The sequence below is a fragment of the Muscardinus avellanarius genome, assembly GCF_963383645.1.
Source record: "Muscardinus avellanarius genome assembly, chromosome: X".
NCBI lineage: Eukaryota > Metazoa > Chordata > Mammalia > Rodentia > Gliridae > Muscardinus > Muscardinus avellanarius.
Genome location: NC_137792.1, coordinates 86,995,263 through 87,015,212, shown reverse-complemented (window position 1 = coordinate 87,015,212; position 19,950 = coordinate 86,995,263). Strand labels below are relative to the sequence as shown.

The window sequence follows — 19,950 nt, the reverse complement described above, 5'->3', positions numbered from 1 at the left end:
GCTAAATCCTCAAGAAGCAGAGACCACTGAGCATAGGGGATCAGAACCCATACTACACAGATTTCTCCACCTTCAGGATGGAGCCAGAGGGAAAGAAGCTGTCCAGTGGCCCTGGGATTGCATCAAGGCAGTGAGCTGGCCATATACCTCATGAAGATATTAATGCTTTGGGCATCTTGGAGTAGTGAATTTTGACAGGGTCTTAAGTGCTCAGGCAACAGGATACTATGATAGGAAGCACATTTACATTTCTGAGCAAGTGGAAAGGGTCACAGTGGGTTTGGGACAAGAGGCCAAACACTGATGGACTAACCATCCAGAGAAGTAGGCTCATCTCCAAGAAGCCTCATAGAGAGAGGGCTGCACACTGCTGTAAGGCCTGCAAGGGATTGTGATGTGGCATGTGCAGAGGGCAGGCTCTGTGGGAGCACTCTGTGTATTACTATCACCCACTGTCATTAGGAACACCCAGAGATTCAGGAAGATATTTCATGGGGTAGTGGCCTGATTAGAGGACTGGCTATATAAAATTGTTTTTGGAGACCCAGAACTTTCACTTTTACCACATCATCTAAAAACCTTTGCAAAATCTTGGAGCAGCAACCAAATAATTCAACATTTAACTGGGCTCAGAAAAGCTAAAAGCCAATCCCTGAGCCAAATCATCTGAATATTTCCATTAGAATTATTTGATTTGGTTGAAGGAAACAATCTTTTAGTTCAAAAATGTTTTTGCTCTCCTCCTGCTAAGGCACATTATGCAGAGTCAAAGATTTCACAATTACTCAGCAGTGCAAACATTTTTGTATAGTATATTTTAGAGGAAAATCTGGGTTTCTGGATGTTGGCAATGACTATACTAAAAGTTAGGCATTAATGGCATTCACATAGTTTAAAGTTTGAATTCCCATTTCAAAGGCTCTTTTGCTTAACAGGAGAAAAAATCCACCATAAAGAAATAGCTACATAGAATTAATATAGCTATTGGCAATTATCACTTAAAATGCTGATACTCCACCAGGGAGCTATTTATTGCATCATTTCTGCTATCTGGCTCCAAGCTTCGGCTTTCTTCTTAGCCATAGAGAACCAGACAGGCTCAACTGTATCAATCACCTTAATTGGCTCAGTCAGCTCAGACTCCACAGGCTTAACCTTTTCAACTGGCTGTTGGAGATGGGCTGGAAAACTTGAAGACTGTTTGGTTTCTTTTTCCATGGCAGACATACGTAGTATCTTCTGATCTTCAAATGCACCTGGAACCATAGCAAATAACATACAAACAGTAAGAACATCCAGAAATGTTGGTGTATGTTCAGAGGATGAAGTAAAATATTTGAAATTTACAGGTTTCCTCTGACTACCTTGCTCTTAGTACTTTCCAGATTCTGTTCCCTCAGTTGTCAGGCTTCCAAAAGTCAGTACATAGGCAATGCCAAGGGTGGTATGTCAAAGGGGTCTGGACAGGGTAAGGTCTCAGAGGTAATTACCAATCTTTGGTTGCTTATTGTAAGGTCTCAGAGGTAATTTCTATAGCTGTAACTACCAATCCTTGGGTGCTTATTGTTGGATTGTCTTACATTTTTTCAAACTGAGACCAGAAGGTAAACATACATCTGTTCGGTTTTGAAATTTCAAATCAGGATAGTGTTATTTTTGTTTTGTTCTGCAAATTCATGATGTATGAAATGAAATGGCTGAAGACTCAATAGATTCATCCAATAAAAGTTGAAGCAAAACAATATTGTACCAGCCATTCTGTCCAAACACACTACATCCCTATTCCCCAGTTCTACTCCCTCCCTCATCCTGCTCTGTGACAGAATGAATCAATGATGTAGATGCAACCAGTGTACCAATCCTGGGTACACATGATAATCACCTAGGGCTCTTTTCAAAATACCATTTTGGGAACCAACCTCATTAGAATTGCTAGGGATAGAGCCAGAGTCATCTATAATTTTGAAAATCTCACCAGGTGTTTCTAATTCTTGATGAGTGTTGAGAACCCCTTGATAGGAGTATAGTGCCTATGAGGTATTGAGCTACTGTGTTTCATGGCCAAACAATGGGTTTATCAATTTTAGGCTAATTTCTTTATAAAGGGGATTAAGGTAGAGGATAAAGATGGTTCCATATAAATACACCCTCCCTTCCTCCTGCTGAATAAATATCCCTCTGGCCCACAACTCTTAGCGATGAGGTCACAGTCTATTATATCCCATCACAGTGTTTTTCAGCTCTCAACATTTCCCTACTTCTCATATCCCTGCTCAGAATACAGAGGGGCTAATACAAGACTTTAGATCAGTAAAAATGACTCTCTAGCATTCACTGGGAACATAGCAGGTAAGGAAATACAGCTTTGCTCTGAGTTGGAGACTTGGTATTTTCCTCTTGCATACTTAGCCACAAGAATGTTTTAGCAAGTGACTATAGTTTTGTGCCTCAACAGCTTTTTGGAAGAGATGAAAGACTGGAAAACATTCTAAAAGTTACATATTGGACTTATGTTAATCATGATAATTGGATTTTCCTAAAGCAAACAAATATCCATATCTTCTCATGGAAGGAATCATGAAAGAATCATGAAGTTGATTTGGGGAATGAAAGATGTGTATTAACTGAGCTTGGAATTACAAACATTTCACAACATTCTTCCAAAACTATGTTTTGGGGGACCATCATCTGTGCTCTTACCTGATTTGGCAGGCTTAGGTGGCTTCATCTGTGTCATCTTCTCCTGTCTAAGGAAACTGGAAGTCAAAAGCCTTCTTGGTTGGTTTGCACTTTCACGACCAACTCCCTTTAATATAAAAATGAAAATAGAATGCTTGTAAGTTCTGAAATAAAAACAGCAAATTGTTTATTCAGAAGATCATATGGTACAAGCCTTGTCCTAGGTATAATGAGTTTAGCAGTTATCATAAGAGTTAAATGGTAAAGATCTAGATATATAGACAATATAGGAAAATAAATAGCATTGAACTGCTTGGCTTGAAGTTTATTTTCAAGAAACCTAAGCCGGCTCAAGTTTACCATCTTTCAGGCCTGGAAGAAAAGGTTGTCTAACTATGCAAATAGTGTAAACAGAGTAATATGAAAATTATTTAACTTGAGAACAACCTTTTCCATAGCACTTTATCGGAGTGCTTAACAAGCTACAGAACCTAATGGCTACAAACAAATCTGATCTATTCACTGAAGTGAGTTCCACAGAAATTCTACTATCAATACTTCCTGACATATAACTAGAAGCACTTCTTGCATTAGAAAGTGATGTAGTTGTAGGTGTTTTCAAAAATTTGTAGTTTAGGCTTTTCAAATTAACCTCTTTAATTAGTCTAAATTAATGAGTTATATATACCAAGGTATTTCACCCTGAAAAAAAACTTTAACCAAGGTGGACTTTGCCCTTGTATGATACTCTTACCATCCAAATACTAATAATAAGAAAACTTATTTCAAGCTGGATACTGTGGCATGCACCTGTAATCTCAGTACTTGGAAGGCTGAGACTGGAGGATCCTAGGTTTGAAGCCAGCTTCAGCAATGTAAAGAGGCCCTCAGTACCTTAGTGACATCTTGTTTCAAATTAAGAATTAAAAGTGGGGCTGGGGATATAGCTAAGAGGTAGAATTCACCAGAGAGAGAGAGAGAGAGAGAGAGAGAGAGAGAGAGAGAGAGAGAGAGAGAGAGAGATCATAAAGCAGATAAGCAGATTGCCTTTGTATAAGTACAAAGCAAGATTTTCCCCTGAAAAGCCCACCGCTCTAGTGAATGTTTCCAAAGAAAAGGGTCCTGCATATCTTGCAAACTCCCCAACAGAAGCTTAGTAGTGGCTCCAGAAACCATTCTGAGTGGATTCTGGGTTTCCTGATGTCCTACCCCATATATCGGCTCCTTGGTCTCAGCCTTGGCTCCAGCTCTGCTCCTGGAATTTGGCTCTTTCAGAGGATCAGAGGGACCGTAGCCCCTCTGTCTCTGCTTTGTCATGGTTATCCAAGCTGGCTCTGAGACAGCATAATCTGACTTCTGACCAGGAGGCATTCCTGCAAAAGGGATGAAAGGAATTAGAAGTATGGCAAGGCTGACAGGGACTTGATCCTGAATGACCCACAATAATGTCCCAAATGGGATCCTTGTTAATCATCAAGTAAGAATAAACAAAGTAGAATACATGAGTAGGGAGAGGCTCCCTCATTTTGTGCCTTCTCTACAACCTGGCAAGGCAGGAATCCCTTGGATAGTTAAGTAACTGGACTTCAAAGCTGGTATACTGTTCCTTTCCTGGGTCGTTTTTTTCCTTTGTCCATCCCTTTTCCCGTCTCCAAATAGGGGCAGAACAAAGATTTCAGGTGGACTGGGAAAGCTCCTGAGAGGTCAGAATCTCAGGCCACTGATGTCATTCCTCCAATTCCAAGGAAAATCATATAGAATCTGTTACTTCCTAGTTCCTCGTGCAAATGTGTGACTGCATAGGTGTGGTCAGAAGCATATGCAAGACTATGTGTGGGTAAGAGTGAAGGTTTAGGGAGAGAGTAGTGCTCACAAGATCATCCAGGCTCTGGATTCCTAGACATTTCATGTAATTGAAGAAGTTGTGGAATTACAAACATTTACAGTAAATTAAGATTTCAAGCTGAGAGTCTGGTCATGGTATTATTAATGAATTGGTTTTGAGAAAGCCTCATGGTGGTTAGGAGGAACATAATACACATGAAAGTACTTAGAGAAAAGCATGCGATTCCATCCAAAAGGATGGTGCACAGAGGGTGGGGGCAGAGGGAATGGGGAGATGATCATGTGTCGGTTCTAAAATGTGGGTGGATGTCCATACCAGGCCCTCCTAGAGAAGTCTCAAAATTAACTGTCTCTAAATCAATTAATCTGGAAGGAGGCACTACCATGCCCCTTTATCCACAAGCCTGTCCTCACAAAGGAATAATGAGGCAGGTTAGGTTAGAACAGATTTCAAAGTTCATCAGAGCATGGCTTTGCAGTTTTCCCCTCCACTTGCTACCTACTTATCATTTGGAGAGATAAAACTCTCACCTGGGGACTTGTAAGCTGGTTGCTTCTTTGGCATGCCTTCTGATATGGGTTTGCTATATTGCTTATCTGCAACATTAGATATTTTGTCAAGATTCTCTGTGGTACCCAGGAACCCCTGGGCAGTTTTTCTTCTCATTTGCTGTTCTCTACCTGCAGATAATGAAACTGTGCTCAAGGGCAATGAAGACAACTGCCTGAAGGTATCTTGTTTCTCACTCTTGTACTTCTGTGGAGAAGGGATTCTTTTCAGTCGGACTCCAAAGAAGCTTTCCATCTGGGGTTCCTTGGCCAGTAAGCTGGAATGGCCACTGTTTCCAGTACCACTCTGAAGAACTTCCTCCTTAGAGCTGGTGCTACAAGTAGTGGGCATTTTCCAGGCAGAATCAATGGCCAACTTCCCGGGTTTAAGAGCAGAGATTGGGACGCTTCTAAAGATGTCATCAGAGCCTTGGCCAGGTTTCTTGGTTTTCTTTGGAGACATTACACCTCTTGATAGAGAACAGCTTCCAAGATTGTCCTCAGACATGTTTCCCCCAGGAGCAGAACTCATTGGACTTGCAAAAACTGGTTGCTGATGGCCAGCATTTCTGAAAGCCTGGAAAGAACGGCTGGGAAGCAGGGTCTCCTCCGGACGGTTCCATTCCACTGGAACATTCCTTGAGCCCGTTGATAAAACCGGAGGCTGGAATTTACTCCCATCCAAGGCTTGGGAGGGGTGTCTGCGAGGCATCTGCTCTTCTGAACTCCTACACTCTGCGGGTGAACCATAAGCAACTGAGGAGACTTCCCGCTGGTACTCAAACTTCCCCAGGATATCAGAAAACTGTTTGGAAGGTGTCTGCCCTTTCAAGCTGCCGCATTTGACTGGAGCACTTTCGGAACGTACAAGCATTTCTTTGGGTCCTTCAGATCTCCTCAGGAACTGGGAAGGGCGCCTCATAGACATCCTCTTCAAAGAAATGCCACCCCCGGAGACATCATACTCCCAATCTGAAAAAATTGAGTGCTCGGCATCAGGCTTCGGCAAAGATTTGGAGGAATAAGGATCTGTATAAGTGCCCCCCTGCGTGCTAGAATTCTCTGAAAAGATCTGCTGTGCCATAAACTTCACGAATGACTGGGTAGGGGCACTGGAAAGCACTGATTCCACAGAAATGTCTTCTTCAGCTACCATCTTTTCCAGACGTGAGGACATTTCCTGACTTTTAGATCTCCTTAGGAACTGGGTAGGATATCTGGACTCATTCTCAAAACTGGAGGATATTTCCTTAACTCTATTTCTTCTAATGCACTGGGAGAAATGCTGAGGCAGTAGTGGATCCTGTGAAGTGCCTTCCTTGAGGGCAACACTCTCTGAATCTGGACCCTCAACGACTTGTTGCTCAAATTTGGCGCTTGCCCCTGTCTGGTAAGCATATCTAGGTGGCACCGGCCCCAGAGGACTACTCCATTCTGCAGAAGTGCTCACTGCATCCGAGGAAACTTCTTGCTCCACCTTTGGTGTCATCGGGGTATGAGGATGCTGTCGGGGAGACTTCAGCTCCATTGAGAGGCTCCGTTTGGTGGTGTAGCTCTCTGAATCTACAGACACCTGATGCTCAAATGAAGGGCTTATCCCTGGCTGGACATGATATCTGGGAGGCGCTCGCTCCACAGAACTGCTCCATTTTGCAGGTGTGCTAGATGAACCAGTGGAGATTGGCTGCTTGATTCCTGATCTCTTTAGGGGTTTAGGAGGAATTCTGGGAACAGATGGATCCATAGAAATGCTCCACTTAGTAGCAGTGCTCTCTGGACCCGTAGAAACCTTCTCAAAGGAACGTAAGGGCCATAAAGGAGGCACTGGCTCTCTGCAGATGCTCCCTTCAGCCCCAGCACTTTGCAGACCTGCAGATACCTGATGCTTCAATTTAGGGTTCATCCATGGCTGGAAGGTGTGTTTGGTAGGCACTGGCTCAACAGGACTGCTCCACTGGGAAGAAATGCTCACTGAGCCCGGGGTCATTTGTGGCTGGAATTTGGATCTCATCGAAGGCTGAGAAGGGCATCTGGGTGGCAACAGCTCCATAAAGACCCCCTCTTCAGCGGCAGTGGTTTCTGAGATTTTCTGGACTTGAAGACTTGTTAAGGACTGAAGAGGGTATTTGGGGTATGGTGGCTCCATGGCCTTCTCTGCACCAACTCCTTCTGAACCTAAGAACATATTTTGCTGAACACTGGACTGGGGAAGAAGCTTGGGAGGTGGTGGATCCACAGAAATCCACAAAGATCCACACTCTTTGACAGTGGTACTCTCTGAAAATGAGGAAACTTGTTCTTCCTGAGGGTTTGCCCATGGCTTGAGAGGATATAAGGGAGACCTCGCAGAAATGCTACCACCACCAGCAGCAGCACTCCTTTCACCTGTGGAACCTTGTTGTTGGACTAAAGGTCTTATCTTGGGCTGAGAAGGGTGTTTAAGCAACGGCTCCACGGAAACATTGCCTTTAACTGCAGGGTTTTCTGCATCCAAAGATACTTGTTCCTCCACTATTGGTCTCACCGAGGGCTGGGAAGGACACTTCGGGGGTGGCAGCTCCACAGACATGTTCACCTCAATACTAACACTATCTGGACCTGCAGAGATTTCTTGCCTGACTTGTCTGGTCAGGGGAGGAGGATTATATTTGGGAGGCAGTGCCTCCATTGAAACGAATTCTCCCATGGCTGTACTTTCTGGACGGGAAGCAACTTTTTGCTCAACTTTAGGCTTCATTAGGTGCTTAGAAGTCATCCTGGGAAGCAGTGGCTCCATAAAAATGCCCCACTCATCAGCAGTGCTCTCTGGACCTGTGTGGACCTGTTGCTCAAATCTAATGCTTGCCCATGACTGGAAGGGGGAGCTGTCAGGTAGTGGCTCCACAGAACTCCTGTGTCCTGGAGAAACCTTAGCCACAGTGGGGGACACTTGTTGCAGAATGGCAGGCTTCAGGATGGGCTGAGCGGGTTGTTTGGGAATCGGCTGTTGAACAGAAGCATTCCCCTTTTTAACAGTGTCCTTTGAAGCTGAGAACACATCTCGTGGGTCACTGGGCTGTGCCAAGGCCTGGTCATACTGTCCAGCAAGAAGACCTTCCTCCATGTTGCTTAAGTCTTCAGCACTTTTTATCATAACTTTTTGATTCTTTTCAACATAACCAATTGATTCTATAGAGACTTCTGTATCTTTGGGTTCCTGTGAAGCCTGATAAGGGCATCTGGGAACCAATTGCTCTTCAGAGATGGAACCCACAACTAAATCATTCGACTCTAAGAAGACTTCATCAAGCTTCACCAAAGACTGAAAGGAAAGCCCAGAGGCCACTTCCTCAGAACTGCTCTCCTCATCAGAAATGTCCTCTGAATCTGAGGTGACTTCTTCATCTGTAGGCACTTCCAAGACTGGGGAAGAAAATCCACAAGCCAACTGCTGCTCCAAACTGGTCAACTTCACAACTACGCCTTCTAGCACTGGGAGGACTTCTTTCTCTTCAGGCCTCTGCAAGATCGAGAAGGAGCCAGCATCCAGCTGCTCCTCAGAACCAGACCACTCCTCTGAAGCCTGCTGGGAATCTGAGGAGAATTCTTCAGCTTCAGGCTCCTCCAGGCACTGGCAAAGGCTACTGGGAGGCAGACTCTCTGTAGCACTGGTTCTCTCTGCTGAAGTACTTGCTTCATCTGACCCACTGGCCGTGAGGGCCCAGGGAACATTTCTGGGAGGCTCTTCTTTGCAGATAGTTTGAACATCCTGGGATAACTCCATTTGGAACTGGGCATTTTGTAAATCAATGCTGGAAGCCTCTTCCTCTCCTGACTCGATCTGAGTAGGATCAATAAGCACCTGAGCATCTTCTGCCACTGAAGGAGCAGGTTCTTCTTGGGTTGTAGAAAGTCCTGCCACCACTGGTAAGAGAGAAGCTCTTGCTTCTGGCTTCTTGGCCTCAGAATCCCCATCTTTATGGAACCATGGTGAACTACTGACTATGGTCTCCACCTTGTCTTCAGGTATGGGCTGTGGTGCTGATACATTTTGGGTTTCAAGATCTGTACCATCATTTCTCTTTCCTCTGTCACCTTTATCTGAGAACAGCCATTGAGAAATAGTGTTTTCTGCTTGTGGAGTTGTAAGCTGCTGTGTGGCTTGCTTCTCTGAGAGTTGGTGCCTGAAAGGGTAATAATCCCTGGTGGTCTTACTGGTTGGTAAGGATTCAACGCTATCACCCTCAATGTGCCCTTGAATGGCCTGTATAAGGCTTTTTACTTTGGATGCACTCTCATTTGTTCCTGAAATAGTTAATCCTCTCTTTCGACGTTTTTTTCCACTTGCCGCCAACACTGAGTGGCTCCCGGCAGCCTCAGCATTTGGAGCCTGAGTTGCCGTTGTCTTCTGAGGATAAACCTCAGCTTTGCTCTGTTCCTGGTTCAAGGTACCTGTCCCAAATAGAAAGAAGGAAAAAAAATCATGTGTGCTTTAATCTTTCTAAAATAAAAATACTCTTCTCTGACCTAATAGGTACCTATTTGCTACTGAATTTCCTAGTATGAAGAATCAGTCCTTTAGAAGACAAAGAGTAACTTGGTTGCTATTAGCGTTCTATAACTGGACATTTTTATTTTGTTTTATTATATTTTGAGTACTGAAGGTTGAACCCAGGGACATTCTACCTGAAATCCAGGGACATTCAACCCTGTAATCCTAGTACTTGGAAGGCTGAGAAAGGAAGATCTCATGTTTGAGGCCAGCCTTGGCAATTTAGGGAGAGCCTCAGCAATTTAGTGAGACCCTGTTTTAAAATAAAAAAATAAAATTGGGCCAGGAGTGTAGCTCAGAGATAGAATGCCTCTGGGTTCAATCTTTAGTACCAAAAAAAGAAAGAAAGAAAAAGAAAAAAGAAAAAAGAAGGCATTAACAGTTGTTCTCATGGAGGTAAGATTATGGCCTCCTTTTCTTCTACTTTTTTTTCTCTCATGTAGTAAAATGATCCTATGTGATATATATGCAAAACCATTCTTTGAATGCAAAGAAATACTTTGAACACTTTTACCATTTTATCAGTCTACAGGTTTCAAGTCAACTTCGAGGTAGCAGCTGTACAGATTTCCTCTCCCTTCTATAGCACTCTCTTTTTTTCCCTCTCTCTCTCTCTCTTTCTTTTCTTTCTTTTTTTGTGGTACTAGGGATTGAATACAGGGGCATTCTACCTTCTTTTTGATTATTTGTTTTGAAACAGGGTCTTTCTAGGTTTCTGAGAGTCTCTGCTGAGGCTGCCCTCAAACCTGTGATCTCCTATCTTTTGAGGCCTCCCAACTACTAGGATTAAAGGTGTGCACCACCACTCCTGGCTTCGAGTACTTTTTCTAAGAAACTAAAATTAATTCTTAGGTGGCAGGGCCCGTGACTGCTTTCCTTCTTCATACTCCTCTAATTTCTAGCTCCATCTAGTGGTGTCATATGCAGCATACAACACAGAGAATAGCTAGATGAGCTCCAAACCACTCTTGTTAGATGGACCACCAACCATTATCTCCCGACATGGGTAATGACTCAGTTCTATCCTTCACCTGTAAAAATGACAACTATTTAAAAGTATGTCTGAAGAGTACTAACCATTTAACCTATCTTCCTGCCTGCCTTCCTTTCTTTCTAGGACAGTTTTGTGGTTTTGCTTGCTTTCATGGGAAAATATGTTTAAAGGATATCCTGTTTTTGAACCCACACTTTAAATAACTATTCAGCTTAATTTGTGAAGCAGAAATTCTTTAAAATTAAATATAACTTGAAATTAGCTTGACATTAGCTGGAACCAACATCCACATAAGTGTGCACAAAGACACTTTTACTTGGGTGTATTTGTTTTGAGGAATTTGGTAGGTGTTAGCTGCCATGGGCATCTGACTGTAGCCACACAAGCCCTCTTTGCCCCTGGCTATGCGAACTGGTCTCACTGTCAACACAAAAATTTTCTTTGTACTGGAAGATAGAGGTACCGATAAAAATATTTTGGGCCAAATCTGTTATTTTAGTCTGTTTCTGTTATTGAGAAAAAATGCTGAGGGGAATATTACTAGCTGCATTCTCGTCTCTGGGCTCATTTTATTTTTGTACTGGGTATTGAACCCAGAGGAATTATCACTGAGCTCACCTTCAACCTTATGTTTTATTCTTTATTTTGAAACAAGGTATCACTAAATTGCAGGTATCTTCCCTAACTTGCTGAGGCTGTCCTCGAACCTGTGATCCCTCTGTTTCGGCTTCCCAAGTACTGGGATTACTGGTGTGCACTACCACACCTGGCTATATCTGGGTTCATTGAGAAAGTTAGCATGCACATTAATCTCAGAGAGAATTAAACAAATTTATGGACAAACCAAAACACCTCTCTAAATGGAAAATTATTTAGATAAAATAGGAAACCAGGTATGACCCTTTACCCAATCCCACACAAGTGGCAACTGTTTTAATTTGGCAGTTTAGATGGAGAAGCCTGGACCACACTAGTATACATCTGACATAGAAAGCTCTCCGAGGACCTAGAGCAAGGTCCTGGATAATTCTCGTTCATTCCTCCTATCACAACACACTGTGTAACAAAGCCTATTATTCATGTTTCTAGACTGAAGATGTACCCACCTGCACTGTCTTTTTTCAGTTCTCTTTGATCAGCTTCTTTTGGTTTGGTTGTATTCTGTTCTCCTTCAGAATTCAGTGAAAGGCTTCTTTCCTCCTGCTTTGGTTTCATCTAAAACAGGGGAAAAAGAGCTTAAATCTGACTGAATGTTATCTATCCACCCTTGCATCATTGTCAACAACAATCAAATCAGGAAAAAAGTCATTGGTGCTAGGTTTGTAATAGTATCAGTAAAGTTGGGAATTATTCCCATTGACAACCATCAGGAGGTCACTAGGGATCATTTTACCTATTAGAAGTATTTCCTAGTGACATGCTGCACAAATCTCTCTAAAATACCTCGGAAACTAACAAACCACATTGCAAGGCTGTAAATCATAAAATGGGGTCATTGGACCTGACAAGAATCATGTCCTTGGAAACACTGTATTTCTCAGGCTTGCTTCACTGGACTGTGAGCCAGATTCAAATCCTGTTTGACTTCTTTTCAGGGGATTTAGTGGAAGCAAGAATTCTCTTTCCAGTACAAATTAAGTGAATTGAGAAAGATGAAGAGTTTAGGCTTTACACAAAATGGGCTGAAATTGGTTTAGTATAAACAAGGTTTTCAGATAATTATAGCATATCTCTGAATATGTCAGAATAACATTGTGCTGGAAAGTGTATGGAATTCACTTAGTGTAAACCCTTAATGCCAAGCACCAAAGGATTCTTTCTAGTCTCAAAGTGTCTATGCAAACAAATTCAGGTCATGATCATTTATTTTTGGGTAAATGGTATCAGAGAAACCTGGGCTCATATTTCTTCACCATTATACTTGCTGTGTAACCCTGTACAAGTTATTCTCTGAATCTCCAAGCCCACATCTATAAATTAGGAATTAGGAGTCCTGTGGGACTTGCACATCTAAAAAATTCCAGAGCAAGGAAAAAGTGATAGCAGCCCCTACATCATTATGACCCTGGATCTTTTAATATTCATCCATGTCAGAGAGTGAGTCAGAGATGAAGTAGGTGCTCCAGCCTTCTCAGAGGGTGCTGCCCAGACTTTTCTTCAATTAGGCTATGCAGAAAGAAGAAATCTAAGAAGGGTCATACTAAGTTTCCCTTAGCCAACATCCTCGGTCTCCCAGGTCTGTAGTGAGGTGTCCAGGGAAAGGATTCATGTGTAGAGTTTAGCACTTAGTAACCAGTCACCCTTTTCTTGGTCACCAAGCCAAGCCAACCAACAGAAGTCCTCCCTCAAACCCCTGCCCCTTTGACTGTTTTTTCAACTCATATTTCAGTGATTTTCTAAAGCAAAATTGAGATGTCTAAGCTAGAGGCAGTATGTGGGGTGAAAAGAATAAAGGGCTGGAAGTCAGAAGATTGAATTCAAGCCCTAGTTATGTTATCACCTGGGTTCAATTTTGAGCGAGTAGCTATTTGTGCTTTTAATGTCTTTCTCTGTGAAATGTTTGTACTACACAATCTTTTAGTCTTCCAGCTTTGACTCACAGTCTCTTTTTCTGTTTGTGTGTAGTACTGGTGATGGAATCGAGGGGCATTCTACCTCCAGACTACACTCCAAGACCTACTTTATATTTTATTAGGAAACAGAGTCTCACTACATTGCTGAAAGCCTTACTAAGTAGCTGAGGCTGGCATCAAACCTGTATGATCCTCCTGTCTCAGCCTCCCAAGCACGGGGATTACAAGAGTGTACCACTATGCCTGGCTGACAGTCATACTTTTAACCCAGAATCACTGAGGAACTGGATATTTGACCAAAGGCACTGTTATACCTTCTTTCATTTGGGACTTTTAGTGAACATCTTTTATAAAAGAATTAGTTCTTTACTTAAATAGGGATCATGGAACAAAATCTAAGATTTATTTGAAAGACTCAGACAAATAATTAACACAAATAATGAAACTATTACATCGGACTACGATACAGCTTAGTCCTGAGGAACTGAATGAAGTGGGAAAGGTTTTTGACACCTACACTAAATGACCTCAAATAATCAATCGTGTTCGTTCTCTCTCTCTCTCTCTCTCTCTCTCTCTCTCTCTCTCTCTCTCCTCTATCAACAGCCACTTCTAGTCAGATATCTATGACTACGTTTTGTGGTACTGGCACTGGAACCCAGGACTGTACATGCTAGGCAAACACTCTACTACAAAACTATATCCCAAGCCTATTTTTGTGGCTGTTTTTCATCATAGTAGGTTTTCCTAAATATAGCTCTGCTTACTAGAAAGTCATGTGGCAGAGCTCTCTGACATCTAATGTGGAGGTCTTTCAAAGCCAAGGAGGATGCTGGGTGTGGTGGCACAGGCTTGTAATCCCAGCATTCGGGAGGCTGAGACTGGAGGATTGCGGTTTGCAGACAGCCTCAGCTACTTAGTGAGGCCCTTTGTAACTCAGTGAAACCATGTTTCAAAAATAAAAAGACTAAAATAATTATGGTTGGAAGTGTATCTGGGAGGTACAATGCCACTGGGTTCCATTCCCAGTACCCCACCCCCCAAAAAAGCCAAGGAGGGTTAGCAGCTGAGTTCTGAATTCTTGGTGTTGCTGGAAGCCTGACTTCCAAGTCAATGCCTCAGTTTGTAACTCATGTGTCTCATTTGATTAATAACTAAAAGAATTCTGATCTGAGCTAATGTTGCATATCCTTTTCCAAGAGGGATCCCAGGTATCAAGCCAACAAGCAGGTTCCTGGGGTTTAAGCCACTGTTTCTGCTTTCTTCTGTCCCTTTCATATAAGTTCCACATGAATAGTACACCCCATGCAATAGACACATGCTTACTCATCCACATGGGGTGTCAAGGCCAGGAGAGTGTTCTCAATTGTGCCATCTCTACTTAGGATACGGGTCTCCAAACCATGCCATTTCCTAGGAGCACTTTGCAAAGGTTGGAACTCATATTTTATAATATGGGAGTTTATTCCCAGGTCTCTTGAAGGACTTACACTTTCTTGAAGGCTCTTTTTCTTCCTTAGTTTCCGGGGATTTAAAGATATCTTGTGTCTAGCTGCTGAAGAATCCAAACAGCCCTGGGTGCTGGCTGGGGTGCTGAAACTAATTCTGGGAGAGGCACACGCAGTCGAAGACTGTGAGTGACTGGGTCCACTTGATGGCTCAGATAGGTTCTGGAAAGTGCAGGAGAAAATAAACGAGTCAACCCATATGCTGTCACGGGTCTCACAGTTGGAACTGCTTGTGGTTGAAGAATTTCTCAAGAAGAAATCCTTCATAAACTACTGTCCCTCTTTCCTCCACTTCTGGTCCAGAGGCTCATTAGAGGCAAATTCCACACTTCAACTGATTGCCTTGTAGGTGAAAGCAAGAAACAGGAAAAAGTTCAGGTTGCTCCCCTGCTCAGAAAGCATTCAAGGGAGCCAGTTGTGGAGGCACAGGCCTGTAATCCCAGTACTTGGAAGATTTAGACAGGAGGATTGCAGATCCAAGGCCAAACTCAGAAATTTGGTGAGACCCTCATTAACTTAGCAAGACCTTGTTTCCAAATAAAACATAAAATAAGTGTGTTGGTGTACCTTAGAGGTAGAATGCCCCTGTACCTGTTCAATCCCGAGTTTCCCCGAGGTATCCACTGTCCTCAGAACAGCAACACATGCCTTTACTAGAGTTTACAAGGTCAGAAAATTTTCATGTTCTCCTGTCTCATATTTCCTTCTTATATACAGAAGGGCATCTGGTTGTGTGACAGGCACAGACTCTATCAGTAAAACCCAGGAGGGCTCTGGGATTTCTACATGGGTGTTTGAGTGAAGGGAAGAAAATCAGGTTGGAAAAGGCCTGTACAAGCTGTATTGTCATATAGGGCATACTGTTATTTACATTTTCTACTAATGACTGAGACTAACAGGAGTATGCTGAGGAACTGAGTGCCCTCATTTCCAGAGGGACAAAGTGGAGCCTGTAACCATGTCCTCTGCATGACCATCCTCCATCTCTCCAAACTATTTGGTTCTTGGACATGTAATTGGATTCCTTGGCAGTAGCTTAAAAAGTTTCCTCTGGACTTTGGGACATACCATCTTCCACACTTCCAATAGAGGTCTTTCCATTCCTAAGAAGCCTTATACATCTGCGTTAGCAGATACTCCCTTGAAGACCAAGTAATAAGCAGTCTCTCACTTGGACACCAGTAGCAAATGATACATATAATTTAGCAAATAGAATTTTCATTTGTGTTTACGCACCAAGTTCTTTTCAAACTAGCTCTGCATGGTGCCAGGGATGCCTTTGTTATCTATAGATGTTGCATGTCTTCACGTTTCCTATCACCATTAGTATAGCGGCCCAGTTATAACCTTAGCTGCTATCTAGCTTCCAGGAATGGTCCTTCTTTGACCTGTGAGTCCAGTGCCTGGGGATTTAACAGAGTGCTAATGATAAATAGAGCTCGCCATTCTGTATCTGACTCTTAAAAGGGGGAAAAGGGATGCTACAGGTGTCCTTCTGGGTCAATCACAAAATCAGGAGCAGTTCCAAGCCTTTCTTGACTTCCTTATATAATTGTCATCCCTTTTTGTCTTGTATAGTTATCTCTTGTAATTATGAATTTAATATGAAGTACGTAGAATAAGATCTTTTTATTGTTTTCAACTTCTTTCTTGCTTCAGGGTAGTCTTATAGTTCTGGGCTCTCAGGACTGTATGACATCTCTGCCCCCAATGACCTCATAATATCTGTCTACCTATTATCTCTCTGATCACATCTCTGCCACTTTCTGCTCCAGACACACTGCTTGCTGTTTGCTGTTTTTCAAACATTCTGGGCATGCTCTTCCCTGGGCCTTCATACTTGCTGTTCCCTCTGCTGTGCATACTCTCCCTCCAGGTCTATATCATAGCTTCTTTACTTCCTCCAAGTCTTGATTCAAAAGCTGCCATTAAGCCAGGCATGGTGGCATTTGTTTCCCAGCATTTGAGAGGCTGAGACAAGAGAATCTAGGTTCACGACCAGCCTCAGCTACTTAGTGAGTCCCTTTGCAACTCAGTGAGACCCTATTTCAAAACTAAAGAATTAAAAATAGGGCTGGGATGTAGCTAAAAGGTAAAATTCCCCTGGGTTCCATCCCCAGTACTGCAAAAAAAGCTACTATCTCAACAAGACCTTCAATGGTCAAACTATTCAAAATTTTAGCCCTGACATTTCATAATCCTCTTCTCTGCATTGTTTTTTCCCTCTCACTTTTATCACCATCTCACAGTATGTTCTTTTTATATAAGGGTGTTTACTGTTCATATCCCCCATTACATTTTAAACTCTACAAAGAAGGGTTTTCATTTGTTCTATTTATACTTAAATTTATAAGTATATTTATACTCTTTCTCTAGCACTTTGAATTACGTTTGGTACATAGGAGTTGATCAATAATTTTCTCACACTAGTGAATTGTGCTGGAAGCTCCCTCTAGATGTATCTTTCTGAGATGTTATCAGAGCAAGTTCCTCTGTTCTCTGTGTCATTTTAATTATACTATCTGAGACCTCACTGTATCCAGGTAAAGGAAGAGAAAGACAAATGGGTCTGTCGATCTGCCTAGATTGCCTAGTTTGCAAGTAAACATTTATATAATAAAGAAATATCTTCAGTTCTGTTGGCCTCTCAAACCTTGCAGCATAAACACTACAGAAGAAAACCATTGTTTAGGGAAACTCCTTCTACACTGCAGTAGAAAAAATTAGGCTTAGCAAAAATCTGACCATTTCCAGGTTGGGCAGGAAAGTTTGTTCTTAATCACAGCCTGAGCCAAGTGTCCAGCAGGCTGATTGAGGCACTACTCTCTCTATTTCTTCTATTCTCATTGAGGAATCTCTGGGCATCAATCTAAACATAGACCTATAACCATCATCAAGCCTGGGAGAAAGCCATCTGACTATGGAACTCAAGCTCAGTGATACGATTCAAAATATCCCCAAAAGATCTCTGTTGCTGGGTGTACAATATGTTGTATGGGTATGTGGGTCTGGCATATATGTATAATTTATGAATTTCCTTAAAGTTAGCAGTGGATTAAGTAAACTATTTATACATTCTCTGGATCTCTGGGAAGTATTTCTCCATGGATGGTATGAAAAGCCCCCAGCAGTGAAATCACCAGGAATAGCAGCTGAAAAGCACATTTGGGGGACATTTCAAGACTAGATGAGGGCTGAGAATGTAACAAAGTGGCAGAGCATGTGCCTAGCATGCACAAAGCCTGGAATCCAACATCCAACACTAAAATCAAAACAAAACAAAAAGACTTGATGAATGATAATACCAGGGAAATGGCCTTAGGATGGTTTCAAAGACTTTCCACAGTACTCCCTATGAAATTCAGGACAACTTCCTGATAAATTGTTACTCTGAATCCTGTATTTCCTTAAGGGCTGGCCCTCATAGTTGCCAAGGAAGTGGAACCTGACAGGTTATCTCGCTATCAAAATCTACAGATGTATGTTTCCTGTCTTTGGTTTCACTATGCCACCTCTTCTCTTATAAAAGTCTCCCTACCCTTGAGCTTTTAGAAGATTTTGATTTGAAGCAAAAAAAAGTGTACTCTATTTTCTTTCAAAGCTGGCTCTGAATAAAACCTGTTTGGCTGCCCATTTGAGAATTTGTAGAGCAGTAAGGACCAGGTCTCTTGCTCTGCTAGGTTACAGTGTGGGAAGCCTTTCCAGGAGTAAATATCCTGCCCTTGAGCAGTGTGACTTAAGCCTGAAGTGATCACAGAGGCGGAAGTTGAATCCCTCCCAGATGGCCTGCTGAACCCACAGGTGGGATCTCAGGAAATCGTAGCAGCTTCCTGGAGACATTTTAAGTCCTAGAAGTCTTTTCCTGCCCTTGTTACCATAGTCTCGAATACCTAAAAATGATTTGTTAGTAAGGAAAAAAGATTACTGTGCCTGAAAAGCTATATTGGGTTGTTGCAGCAGATTACACACTGTTAATTACATCTCCACTGAGGCTGGCTTCAAACCTGGGCTTCTCCTTTCTCAGCCTCCCAAATACTGAGATTATAGCTATGCACCACCACACCCTGTTTAAACATTAGCTTTTAAATAGTTTGCCTCTCTGGATAATGAGGTGCACACCTGTAAACCCAGTTCCTTGGAGGCTGAGATAGGAGCACAAGTTGAAGACCAGTCTCAGCAACATAGTGAGACCCTCGGCAACTTGAACATTTAAACCCAGGGACATTCTACCTCTGAGCTACACCCTCAGCACTTTTTATTTTGAAACAGGATCTCTCTGAGTTCCTGAGGGTCTCACTAATTTTCTGGGGTTGGTTTACAACCTGCGATCCTTCTCTCTGAACCTCCCAAGTACTGGGTCAGGCATGTACCACAACACTCCAGCTAACCCCCAACTTTTAAACAACAGTTACCCTGAATTGTGACTAAGGCCAGGGTATTTTATTAGCCCAGAGGCATTCCTTTCTCAAGTGTGAAAGCTGATTTGGCCATATGTGTGTGACTTATTTTCCATATAATTATTTTCCCCCTTACAAATAATATTGAAAAATATTTCTTAGATACTCACAATGGAAAATTGATAGCGACAACCCAGGCTGTGGAGGTGATGGGAGCCATGGAAACATTAAATAGGAGGATCTCCTGGTCTAAGGGTGGAGTGGGTTAGTCAGGCCTTGCCCAAGCAGATTCTCCATTGGGGAATGCTTGGGGTTTTCTCTCCAATTGGCAAAAACAAAGATCAGACAGCCACAGTGACTCATTAAGTCGCATATGCCATTCAGTGATACCTGTTCACCCTCACTACCTGTCTCACCTGTTCTCTAAGAGGTTAGGCAACTCTCCAGAACAGAGGTCAATGAGACATAGGAGGAAGATCCTCAGGGAAGACTCATGCTTTACAAGCTGCAACTGAAAGGGACAAAGTAACCAACTCTTTATCACCCAAGCAGAGGTGAAAGGAATAGGTTGCAATTTTTATGGCAGTTTGTCCAAATCTGTCCCAGAGGATTTTAAAGAGAAAGCTAGACTTTTAAAGCTGGGTTTTAAAGCCTAGGCTAAAAGTTCTACAGTATTTATAAGGGATAATAAGTTTTCTTTTTCCACCAGTAGTTGGAAGCAATTCAGAGAAGAAAAATAAAACTGAAATTTTTCTTTTTATTGGGGATAGGGACTGGGGATTGAACCCAGGGTCATTCTACCTCTGAGCTACACTCTCAACCCTTTTTATTTGTTATTTTGAAATAGGGTCTCGCCAGGTCGCTGAGGTTCTCA

The 19,950-nt window shown here is 42.5% G+C and overlaps 1 protein-coding gene across 1 annotated transcript in view; it reads right to left on the bottom strand.

Annotated features, from left to right (window-relative positions):
• Positions 1-1,029: 1,029 nt before the first annotated feature.
• KIAA1210 overlaps positions 1,030-19,950 on the bottom strand; it is a gene marked incomplete at both ends in the record, with an annotated part of 124,549 nt that continues 105,628 nt past the window's right edge. The window contains 6 exons of the mRNA XM_080718959.1: positions 1,030-1,256; positions 2,701-2,806; positions 3,889-4,052; positions 5,056-9,504; positions 11,705-11,813; positions 14,662-14,841. Coding sequence (XP_080575085.1) covers positions 1,030-1,256; positions 2,701-2,806; positions 3,889-4,052; positions 5,056-9,504; positions 11,705-11,813; positions 14,662-14,841 — 5,235 coding nt within the window. The remainder of the gene's footprint in view (positions 1,257-2,700; positions 2,807-3,888; positions 4,053-5,055; positions 9,505-11,704; positions 11,814-14,661; positions 14,842-19,950) is intronic.